The sequence below is a fragment of the Capricornis sumatraensis genome, chromosome 17 (assembly GCF_032405125.1).
Source record: "Capricornis sumatraensis isolate serow.1 chromosome 17, serow.2, whole genome shotgun sequence".
In the NCBI taxonomy this organism is placed as follows: Eukaryota; Metazoa; Chordata; class Mammalia; order Artiodactyla; family Bovidae; genus Capricornis; species Capricornis sumatraensis.
In genome coordinates, this window is record NC_091085.1 from 79,297,668 (window position 1) to 79,309,016 (window position 11,349).

The following is an 11,349-nucleotide window of genomic DNA, read 5'->3' on the forward strand; positions in this document are numbered from 1 at the left end:
GCAGGGTGGAAGCTCGGACAGAGTGCCCCCCCCCCCGGGGAAGGGGTCCGCTCCATCAGCCCCCCTCGGCTGGCAGCAGCTTTCTGGCCAGCAGGGCTGGCCGGCGGGTTTGGGGGGCCACGCACGGGCCACAGCTTCCGCCTTTGCAGAGGAGATGGGGGCCGGGCATCTAGGGCTGTGACCGCCCCTCCGGCCCGACGCGGGCCTGGGTGGGGAGCCGGGCTCTACCCTCGCAGGTTCCCCGCTGGTCTCAGGGGCCGCGGCGGTAAGCATTCTCCGGACACGCGCGGGGCCCAGGGCGCGCAGGGAGGGCTGCATCTGTGGGGAGTTTCGGGGGCCCGGGCGGGAGCGCGCGGATGGGGCTCCCTCTGGCGGCGGGCGCGGCGGCGCGGACCCGCCGTGGACCGGCCCCCGCCGTGCAGTCGCGGGGCTGACGGCCCGAGCCGCGCCGCTCCGCGCGCAGCCGCCCGCCCGCCCGCCGAGCTGGGCCCTGCCCTCCTCCGCTCCGGTGGCTCCGCCCGCGCGGCCTCATTTCCAGGCGACCGTCTCCCGGAGACCGCGCGCTCCCGTCCGGCGTAGGGACCCGCTTGTGCCCGGGGCTGGCCGTCTGGGGCCGGACCCGCGGCTCGAGGGGGGCCTTGGGGTCGCGCATCGCGTGAGCGCCGCCCTGCCCCGGGGCCCGGTGCCCGCGTCCGTGCGCCCCCGGGGCGAGAACACGCCTGGCGGCGGGCCGGCCTGACCCTCTGGGCCCCAGCGCGGCCCGCACGGTCCCAGGCTGGCGGGGATGGACTCGCTGGCAGCACCCCAAGACCGCCTGGTGGAGCCGCTGCTGTCGCCGCGGACCCAGGCCCAGAGGCGGCTCAAGGTGTGTGTGGATTGGGGCGCAGAAAGTGGGTCAGCGCACGCCCACCCCGGTGCCCAGACTGGGGATATGACATTGGCTGCAGGGCCCTGGGGTCCTGGGGTGGGCGCCGGGCCTTGGGGAGGCCAGGGGCTGCTGTCTATAAATAGCCCCAGCTCCACCGTTGCTGCAGCCAGCCACCCCCGCGGCTGGATAGGGGCCAGATGGGGCCTCCCACCCCCTACTTTCGCAGAGGGGTGAGTATTCAGGTGGGGGCTTCTCCAGCTTCGGAGGGCCTTGGGCATGTCTGAGGGGTCCGGGTCCTGGTGCCCTCTGCCCCCCACCCAAGGACACCGGCCTCACTGGGTGTGCCCGTTGCCCCCACTCTGGGCACAGATCTGTCTCTGTGAAGCCCTTGAGGGCGCCACTACCCTTCATGCCCACCCGCCTCCCACCTCAGGGGGATCCTTTGCCCACAGACCCTCGCCTGCTGCTGCTACTGAGATGCCCCTTCCCCGGGGGACCCTGCCCTGCTGCCTCCCTGGCCTGAGCGCGGTAGGGGCAGGGCCCGGGGCTGCCCCGGGAACTGGGGCGTGCCCCTGACCTGCCCCACCCCCGCCAGGACGTTGACAAGCAGTACGTGGGCTTTGCCACACTGCCCAACCAGGTGCACCGCAAGTCTGTGAAGAAGGGCTTCGACTTCACGCTCATGGTGGCCGGTGAGTGGGCCGGGCCCCAGGGCGGGCAGGGGCACGGGCAGCCATGCTGTCTGGGGCCTGGGGCCTGACCTCCCCACTGCATCTGTGCGCAGGGGAGTCGGGCCTGGGGAAGTCCACGTTGGTCCACAGCCTCTTCCTGACGGACCTCTACAAGGAGCGGAAGCTGCTGAGTGCCGAGGGTGAGTGGGCCCCACGGCCCTGCTGGGTGATCCTTTCAAGGGCTCCTTCCAGGTCCAGCCCCGATCCTCTGTCCCCGAGGCGTGGGTCCAGACCACCGCCAGGCCACGTAACCTGGGAGTGTCTGGGGTGCCCGGGGGTAGGAGTCAGGGCCGCAGAGGCCACTCTCAACCACCCCCCGCCCCCCCGCCCCAGAACGCATCAGCCAGACGGTTGAGATCCTGAAGCACACGGTGGACATCGAAGAGAAGGGGGTGAAGCTGAAGCTCACCATCGTGGACACGCCGGGCTTCGGGGACGCCGTCAACAACTCTGAGTGGTGAGGAAGGCTTGCCTGGGCTGCCCCAGCCCCCGGCCCCCTGCCCGGCTGGCCTCACGCGCCCCTACCCCCAGCTGGAAGCCCGTCACCGACTACGTGGACCAGCAGTTCGAGCAGTACTTCCGGGACGAGAGCGGCCTCAACCGCAAGAATATCCAGGACAACCGTGTGCACTGCTGCCTGTACTTCATCTCCCCTTTCGGGCACGGGTAGGTGGCCGCCCCGGGCCTCGGGCACCCCCTCCCGCCACCCCTGCCCCACGAGCCCCTCACCCCGGCCCCCCCCCACAGGCTGCGGCCGGTGGACGTGGGCTTCATGAAGGCCCTGCACGAGAAGGTGAACATCGTGCCCCTGATCGCCAAGGCCGACTGTCTTGTCCCAGGGGAGATCCGGAAGCTGAAAGAGCGGGTGAGCCTGCGGGGGTGGGGGTCTGCGCGGGGCTCGGGGGTGACTGAGGCCGCCGGCCCCTCCCCTGACAGCCCTCGCTGGGTGCAGATCCGGGAAGAGATCGACAAGTTCGGGATCCATGTGTACCAGTTTCCTGAGTGCGACTCGGACGAGGATGAGGACTTCAAGCAGCAGGACCGGGAACTGAAGGTGAGCCTGCATCGCTTGGGGGGACCCCAGAGGCCACTGTGCGGCGGGTCTAGAAGAGTGCTGGGGCCCTGGTCTGACCTGGGGCAGGGGGCGGGGCGGGGGGGGGGGCGTGAGACTTTCATCCAGGCTGTAGAGTCTTAGCCGGGGATGGCTCAGGTCCCTGCTGGCCAGTGTGGCTTGGGCCCCGTGTGGTTCATGGGTCATGGAGTGCTTGCCAGGATACAAGGGCACAGTCACTGGCCAGGCCCCACCCTGGCCCTGCACTCAGTCCCCTTCTCGTACCCCAGGCATGTGCATGCCCCAACTCACAGAGTCCTGAGCTCTGGGGGCAGGAGGTGGCTTTGAGTGGTGATGGAGAAGCCAAGCTGGGGACAAGTGGCCACTAGGCCAGGACCAGGGCAGGCCCTTCACCCCAGAGTCAGCAGGGGTATCACTAACAGCACAGGCTCCGCTCTGGGGAAGGAGGGGGAGGGGTACCAGGCAGGGAGGGTACATCTGATTGGGCACAGCCTGGGAAAAGCCCTCCATGTAAGCGGCACCAGCTCTGGCTTCAGCTGGCAACAGAGAGGCCCAAGGTGGGGATAACAGGTTCTTTTTGGGGAGAGGCTATTGTTGGGGACATGGAGGCGTACCCATGCCCCTCTTGGACCGCGGACCTCACACCCATGCTAACTGGGCTGAGCCCTTGCATCTGCCCCGCCCCGGCCAGGAGAGCGCACCCTTCGCTGTTATCGGCAGCAACACGGTGGTGGAGGCCAAGGGACAGCGGGTCCGGGGGCGTCTGTACCCCTGGGGGATCGTGGAGGGTGAGTCCAGGCCTGGGGCACAGCCTTTGGGGGGGAAGGCTCCCCTGGGCCGGTGGCCCACTCACCGGCCGCCCCCGCCCGCAGTGGAGAACCAGGCGCACTGCGACTTCGTGAAGCTTCGCAACATGCTAATCCGCACGCACATGCACGACCTCAAGGACGTGACCTGCGACGTGCACTACGAGAACTACCGTGCGCAGTGCATCCAGCAGATGACCAGGTGCGCGCCCCCGCCCCGCCCCGCCCCGCCCACGCCCCGCCCACGCCCCTGCCATGCCACGCCCACGCCCCGCCCCGCCCCGCCCGGAGGTGCGAGAGCCCAGGGCCGGCTGGTGTCGAGGGTCAGCCCAGCCTCCAGCAGCCTCGTCCCCGGTGTCCACCCTGCAGCAAGCTGACGCAGGACAGCCGCATGGAGAGCCCCATACCCATCCTGCCACTGCCCACGCCTGACGCCGAGACTGAAAAGCTCATCAGAATGAAAGATGAGGAGGTGGGCGGAGAGCAGGGGCGGAGCCAGGATGGGTGGGCGGGGAGAGGGGAGGAGCGAGGCTGGCTGGGTGGGGCCAGGCTGGTGGGTGGGGCCAGGCTGGCGGGTGGGGAGAGGGGAGGAGCCAGGCTGGGTGGGTGGGGCCAGGCTGGTGGGTGGGGAGAGGGGAGGAGCCAGGCTGGGTGGTGGAGCCAGGGTGGTGGGCGGGGAGTGGAGGCGGAGCCAGGCTGGGCGCGGGGCAGGCCCCGCCCACCGCTCGCTCACACCGCCCCCTGCCGCTCCTGCCCCGCCCCCAGCTAAGGCGGATGCAAGAAATGCTGCAGAAAATGAAGCTGCAGATGCAGGACCAGTGACGGCCGCAGCCCACGAGCCATAACTGTGCTGCCGGCTTCCGGGCTGGCCCTTCCCACCCCTGGACCCCGACGGGCCTGGACTCGACGCCGGATTCGTCTGGGTCGCCCATAGGCTCGGACGAGACCCCCCCACCCCAGAGTGGCCCAGACCTGGTTTTTTTCCCTCTTGTTCTCAGAGACGCTGGGTCACAGCCCCCAGCCAACCCTAATTTATTGTCAGCATCGGCCCCTCCCCTCGTTTGTATCTGCTTCCCAGCGGCCTGGACGGTGGCACCCCCACATCCAGTCGTCTTTGGTTTTGAGGCGCTGGATCTAAGTTGGGTGGTGACTTCTGAGATCGGCCCCCAACCGGAAGGTCCCTGAACTGACTCCAGGCCCTATTTACATGGGCGGGAGAACCAAGGCAGAGTGGGGGTGGGGGGCCGATCCCCGGGACCCTGGCCCGTTTCTCTACTCGGAGCCTCCCTTTGGGCCCCCGTGGGCCAGGGCCTTCTTACCCTTTCCGCCACTCACCAGGCACCTCTGCGCACAGGTTGGGAGCGGAAGTGATTAGGCTCCCTCCCGATCTAAGGAGGTCAGCTGGCTGCAGGGGACAGTAATGCGGCCGGGCTTCGCAGTGAATGCCCGCGCGCCTCTCCCGCAGCCCGGCCCGGCCCACCCTTTGCCCATCAGCGGCGGGAGGCCTGCTCTCCGCAGCAGCGCTGTCGCTCTGGGTCCCTGGTCCCCGTCCCCCAACCCGCATGATCCCTGGCCCCGAGCCCCGCTCCCCAGTGTGTCCCGTTGTGAATGCTGCACCCTGTCCTGGTGACAGGAGAACAATGTTGGTGAACGTCGAAGAGGGTGTCCGAATGGTCTGTGCGCCCCGGGAGCGAGGGGCCGGAAGCCCGGTCGGCCGGCGACCTGGCGATAGCGCTCTATCTGCGCCGGCGGCTCGGCCTCGGGGTTATTTCTGGCGGGGTGGCCGTGTTGTGGTCGGTTCGGCAGGCGCACCAGGGCCGGGGAGGGGCTGGGCGGCCTTATCGCCCGGTTCCGCGACCACCGCCCGGCGCTCCAGAGCTCGCCCGGTCGCCGACCTCTCGCCATGGGCTTCGGTGAGTCTGGGGTCTGCCCGGGCCGCGCGCTCCCCGAGGACATCTGGCGGGGAGGCTTTTGGTCCTCTGGGCTGCAGTCAGAGCGGTTCGGGCCAGACCCGGAGGACGCTTCCAGCAGGCGGGCGGGTGGCAAGGCTCGCGGGCGGTGACGATGCCGCCCGGGACCCCGCGGGCCGGGCTCACCGCGGCGCTTGCCTTCCAGGGCCGCGCGGGGCGCTGAGCCTGCTGCTGCTGCTGCTCGCGCCGCCGGGCCGCTCGGCCGCGGGCTGCCCCGCCCCGTGTCGCTGCGCCGGGACGCGCGTGGACTGCGGGCGCCGCGGCCTGACGTGGGCCTCGCTGCCGGCCGCCTTCCCGCCAGACACGACCGAGCTGGTGCTGACCGGCAACAACCTGACGGCGCTGCCGCCCGGGCTGCTGGACGCGCTGCCGGTGCTCCGCGCCGCGCACCTGGGCGCCAACCCCTGGCGCTGCGACTGCCGCCTGGTGCCGCTGCGGGCCTGGCTGGCCGGCCGGCCCGAGCGAGAGCCCTACCGCGACCTGCGCTGCGCCGCGCCCCCCGCGCTGCGGGGCCGCCTGCTGCCCTACCTGGCGGAGGACGAGCTGCGCGCCACCTGCCCGCCCGGCGCGCTCTGCCGCGCGGCGCTGGCGGCGCAGCTCCTGCTGCTCGTCCTCGGGCTGCTGCACGCGCTGCTGCTGGCGCTGCTGCTGTGCCGCCTGCGGGGCCTGCGCGCCCGCGCCACGCGCCGGAGGCCGCCGAGCGCGCCGCTGGCCGCCGAGCACGCGACCCCCGAGCCGAGCGACTGGCGCTGAACCGTGCGGCCAGGCCCCCTCCCCCGTCCTCACGATCTCCCAGACCTTCCTCCCCGGCGGCCCCGCGCAGGGGCCCGACTGCTGCGCCACCGCTGGCCACACGCACCCACGCCTGGACCTGGACCGAGGAGCCCCCTACACTGTCTGCGCTGCCAATAAACCCTGCTCCCCACCCGACCGATCTGCACCGTGTGCCGCGGAGTCCCCTTCCCAAACCCAGAAAGAGCTGGGGGTGGGAGGGGTGGGGCCGTTCCCACATGGCAGCTCATACACCTCCATATCACCTCCTGCTGGGGGCACAGGCGCGAGCCAGTGAACTCGCCTGCCCCAGACTCTCGCCAAAGTTCAAGTGGGGAGGTGTGGAAGGGCTGGAAGGACAGTGCCCACCTGGGGAGTGGGGGTGAGGACAGCGTGGGGACGGTCGGAATCCCACAGGCGATGCCTGTGCTGAAAACACGTGCTTGGAGTGGAGGTTTCTGGGCGCCAGGGCGGGTCTGCCAGGTGGCTCCAAGGAAGGTTCAGGGTGTGAGGTGCCCCAAAGCATCAGGAGTGGTTTGCACCAGGGATGGTGAGGGCAGCCAAGGGCTCCAGCAGGACCTTCCTGGGCATTTGAGTGAGAAGATCTTGAGAGCAGGTGAGGAGGGGTGAGCCTTGTGAGCTGGGGTCCACAGAAGCTCCCTGCAGGCGTGAGGAGGCACGGGGGCGGGGGGGGGGGGTTGCAGGGTCTCTGAATCATGTCCTCCACCTGGCTGCCACCTCCTGCAGGAAGGCACCCCTGACTGCTTCTCAGGCCCTGGTCTCCCCCATCCCAGGGCCTGGAAAATCCTGAGTATGTGCCCCAGTGTGGCTCAGGCTGCTAAGCTGGACCTGGTGGCCCCAGAGAGAGGGCGATGCTTTCCCCACTTCCGCTCTAGGTGTGGCCCCCACCTGTCTGGCCCTGTGAACAATGAAGGCTGCTGATGAGGAGCCTGGGGCCTGAGCCCCGGCTCCCGGGCCCAGGAAGGCCCCTGGCCCCGCTGACCCGGTCGGGGAGGCTGCCACTGACACGGTCTTTGTCTCAGCCTTTGTGGGACAAGACGGATGGCCCTCTGGCCGGGCCGATGCTATCTCGGGGCTGCCGGTGGGACGTGAGGTGGGAGCCCCCCTCTCCTTTGTGGGCAGGTGCGTGGCATCCGGCCCATTGTGGGCTGCAGCTGACTGTCTGCTGTCCATCCAGGCTTATCACCAGATCTGGGACAATGGCCCCTTCTGCACAAAGAAATGACCCCTGCCCCCCAGGGAGTGGCCCGGAGCCCTGGTGGGGGTCAGAGGTAATAGTCATCGCGCAAGATACTCAAGTCACCCCCTAAACTCAGCCCCAGTGCAGTCCAGGAACGGGGTGTCACCCCTTCTTTCCACAGCAAGAAACCTGATTCCAAGGGGGGGGGTCTCCCTGCTGGGCCCCAGAGCTTTCTCCATAGCTGCCCTAGGGGCAGAGCTGAGACCAGGCCCCAAGGACCCCTTCTCCTCCTCTTTCAGGCCTCTGCGGGGCAAATGTAGGGCCTGGGGGGCCCCATGCTAAGACAGGGAGGCCTCCCTGGGCTACGGGACAGGTCCCTGCAGGAACTGGGAGAGCCCAGTAGTGAGCAGGAGCCCAGCTTCCCAGCCAGTGTCCTGTTGAGGGGCTGGGTATGGTGGTCCTGGGGGCCAGAAGGCTAGGTCTTCTGACAGAGGAAAAGGCCGGCATCATCGTGTGGTCAGATCCGAGGAAGAACTCCCCCCTCAGACGACCGGGCAGCAGAACCCCGTGGTTACTCCAGGCTCGTCCTGCTCTCCTGCCAGTTCCCCGTGACTTCTGGGGCCCCCAGCCATGGTACTGAGCACCGGGGGCTGCCGGCCCTGACCCTGAGCTGACACTCCTCACACAGACCCTGGGGCCTCAGCCTCCGGGGTGTGGCGAAGGGGAGTGGTCCCAGCTGGCCGGTCCCCGACCGGCCCAGAGCATGGGGAAGCATAGCTCCTCTGCCAGCCCCCGCCCTCTGTGTCCCTTTCTCTGTCTCAGGGAGGATACCCGGGCCCAGGGTCCCTTCCCCACTGACAGGCTGGTCCCCCCTGGGGCTCAGACTGCACCCAGCTGGGAACAGCCCCGCCAGCCCTTCATGCCTGCAGCCCCCAGGCGGGCAACTCCGGGCCCCTTTGCCCTGCAGCTCCAGTCCTCTGACCACACTGGTCCCCAGCTTCCTGGGGGGGGGGCAGTGATGTGAGTCCCAGGAACACCAGCCTCAGAGCAAGGCCGGGGTCCTCCCAGGGCAGGCACGGGCTTCCTGCTGCCACTCTGTCCTTGAGTATCCAAGGCCTACCCGCCCTGCATCCTGGCCTGGCCTGCCAAGACACGTGGTGCACCACCCCGGGCCGCCCCGACGCTCAAGCCACATCCTGGAGACCGGAGGACGACCGAGGGGGTGCCTAGAGCGCTGAGTCCCTGCAAGGCCACGCGGCGGCCCAGCCGGACACAGCCCTGACCAGCGCGCAGAACCTTCCTGCAAAGGGCAGACGCCGCGGCCGGTCCTCCCCGGAGCGCGGCCTCAGCCCGGCAGCAGAGGGCGCTCGCGACCTGCCGAATGGCCTGCGCGGGGCGCAGGAGCCCAGGGGCGCCGGGGACGGAGAGGCGCGGGGGATTGCAGGGGCCGGGGCCGGGGGGGTGCGGTGGTGTTGAGGTAGGGCGGAGGGGCGCGGGGGACGGAGGGGCGCGGGGGATTGCAGGGGCCGGGGCCGGGGGGGTGCGGCGGGGTTGAGGTAGGGCGGAGGGGCGCGGGGGGACGGAGGGGCGCGGGACGCAGAGCAGGGCTGCGTGCGCCGGCTGGGGCGGCCTCGGGGTCCGCGGGGCGCTCCGGTGGGGGCGGGGCAGGGGACGGGGGCGCCCCCCGCCCCGCATCGACAGCCGGTCGCGGTCGCGGGAAGATAAGGCGCTTCTTCCGCCGGGCGGCAGTGGCCCGGGACTCAGCCCAGCGAGCCCGCGGCGCGGTGAGCACTTATTGAGTCCCTGCTGTGTGCGCCGGAGCGCGGACGGGCAGGCGGGGGCTGCGGGGGCGCGCGGAGGGGGCCGTGAAAGGCTGGCCTCGCCGCCTGCCGGGCGCCCAGGGCGAGGGGCACCTCTCGACCCGGCCGGCGGCGGAGCGCGGACCCGCGGCCTCCCCAGCCTGCGGAGGGGCCCGCCGCCCGCTGGGGACGAGCTCCGAGGGCCCCTCGGACGAGGCCCCGGGAAGGGCTGGGGCCAGGCCCTGGCCCTGCTGGGGGTGGGCCCGCCGCCCAGACGGAGCAACAACATTGGTGTGGGTGGCGGGGCCCTGGGGGCCCATAGCTCAGCGCACCGTCTGCGCCCACCCCGGGCGTTTCCGATGGAGGGCAGGCAGCGGGTGATAAATCACCGGAGCCCAGCCCCCCCACCGGGGCGGTCGTGGGGAAGCGGGGCTCCGTGTGACAGAGACGGGCCTAGAGCCGGGAGACGCCGGCCTCAGAGACAAAGCAGCTCCTGCCGCCCGCTGACCGCAGGGTCCCTTTACCGACCCCCCACCCCGGGCGCCCCTCCAGACGCCTCTCCACCGGCCCATCTGGAAACCAGCTGAGAACCACCGCACCCCAGCCTGCTGACCCCCAACGAGGGGGAGGGGGGAGCAAGAGCAAGGCCTTCGCAGCCACAACTCCCTCCCCCGGGCGACCGTAAATCAGCGGGGGGCTCTTGCCAGCACCCCCCCCCCCCAGGCTGAGGGGGTCTGTGGAGTCCCTGGCCCTGGTGACTGGGCCCAGCCCTGGCTGTGTCCCTCTGTCCTTGAACTGTCCTTGGTAGAAGTCCCCACCCAGCTCTCTGCAACACAGTCACCAGTCCTGGGCTGTCTACACCCAGCACTGCCTACACTGGGCCTGTATATATCCGGTGCTGTCTACACCAGGGCCGTGTACACCAGGTGCCGTCCATACTGGAGCTGCATACACCCGGCGCTGTCTGCACCCGGCGCTGTGTACACCCGGCGCTGTGTACACCCGGCGCTGTGTACACCCGGCGCTGTCTACAGCAGGGCTATATACACCTGGTGCCGTGTACACCCAGTGCTGTCTACGCTGGACGCACAGCCTCACTGCCCTCATCGTTTCTGTCTGCAGACAGGAAGTGTCTGCAGGGAGGCATCCTGTCACACCAGGAGACCCCTGGCTGGCCCGCAGGAACTGGGGGTCAGCGGCCTCCCCAGCACAGCCTCCAGGGGTCCCCTCTGCCCCGGGGGAAATGCTGTCTGTCCTTCTCTCCATCTGGGTTTCCTGTCCCTGCCGGCCAGCTGCTGAGGGCCAGCGAGACAAAGAGTGCTGAGAGATGGGCCAGGTGGGCCCCGCCACAGGTGGGAGCACCCTCTGGGGTCAGGATGCTCCTGGGACCTGCATGGGGAACCAGGGCCCAATCTTGGCAGTGCCGCCCTGGGTGTCTGTCCTTCAGATGCCCCACCGGGTGCAGGCGGCAGAGATAAGGCCACCTGCACACAGGTAGGCCCGCAGACGTCCACCATGACATCTTTCCTGGCTTGTCTGAAAGGGATGGGCGTGGGGACCGGGGCTTCCCGGTCTCGAAAGACCTTTGACGCTCTGGGAATTCTATGCCCGAGAGAGGCCCCGAGTGTCCTGGGGGCTGGCCTGGGCCTCGTCACGCAGACGGTCCGCTGGATGCTCAGAACCACCCCCCGAGCCCCGAGCTGGTGTGTGGAGGTGGGGACAGGGAGGGTCTCAGTCCGGAGGAGAGTGTGGGGGCGCCAGGTGCCCTGGTCTCAGCTTGGGGGAGGGGGGAGGGCCTCCCCCCCTCATTCATTCCCGCTCATGCTCCCACTCGTGGGCACCCCTGCCCGGAGGCGGCCGGCAGCACAGGTCAGACTGGGGTGCAGCGCCTTGGTCCTCAGACCTCCGCCCAGTGGGGAGCAGCCCCCCAGGCTGCCCAGGGGCTGCCATCTGTGCCTTGTGCCAGTGTCCCAGGCCCACAGGGACACTCACAGGTGGGGGGCTGGAGGGGCTCCCTGAGCTTTGCCTGCTGGCCTCCCCAGGGAGCAGGGGTGCAGATCCCAGGGGAGGTTGAGGGTTCCCATGGTGCTCCCTCTCCCGCCCAGTGTGGCCTGGCCTGGCACGCCCACCC

At 69.8% G+C, this 11,349-nt stretch overlaps 2 protein-coding genes across 3 annotated transcripts; both read left to right on the plus strand.

The window, feature by feature from the left end:
- Positions 1-726: 726 nt before the first annotated feature.
- SEPTIN5 (septin 5) lies at positions 727-5,373 on the plus strand. 2 transcript variants are annotated; one of them, XM_068990178.1, is made up of 11 exons: positions 727-865; positions 1,464-1,560; positions 1,653-1,739; positions 1,933-2,056; positions 2,131-2,265; positions 2,347-2,464; positions 2,552-2,653; positions 3,363-3,459; positions 3,544-3,679; positions 3,847-3,949; positions 4,243-5,373. In XM_068990178.1, the coding sequence occupies exons 1-11, from the start codon at positions 785-787 to the stop codon at positions 4,297-4,299; spliced, it is 1,137 nt and encodes a 378-aa protein (XP_068846279.1). In that variant the 5' UTR covers positions 727-784; the 3' UTR covers positions 4,300-5,373. The 2 variants fall into 2 exon arrangements, with proteins under 2 accessions (XP_068846279.1, XP_068846280.1); XM_068990179.1 differs by having other exon boundaries at positions 770-1,560.
- On the plus strand, positions 5,118-6,200 carry GP1BB (glycoprotein Ib platelet subunit beta). Its single transcript, XM_068989649.1, has one exon. It carries the CDS (start codon positions 5,118-5,120, stop codon positions 6,198-6,200), a length of 1,083 nt encoding a protein of 360 aa, XP_068845750.1.
- The last annotated feature ends 5,149 nt before the right edge of the window (positions 6,201-11,349 follow it).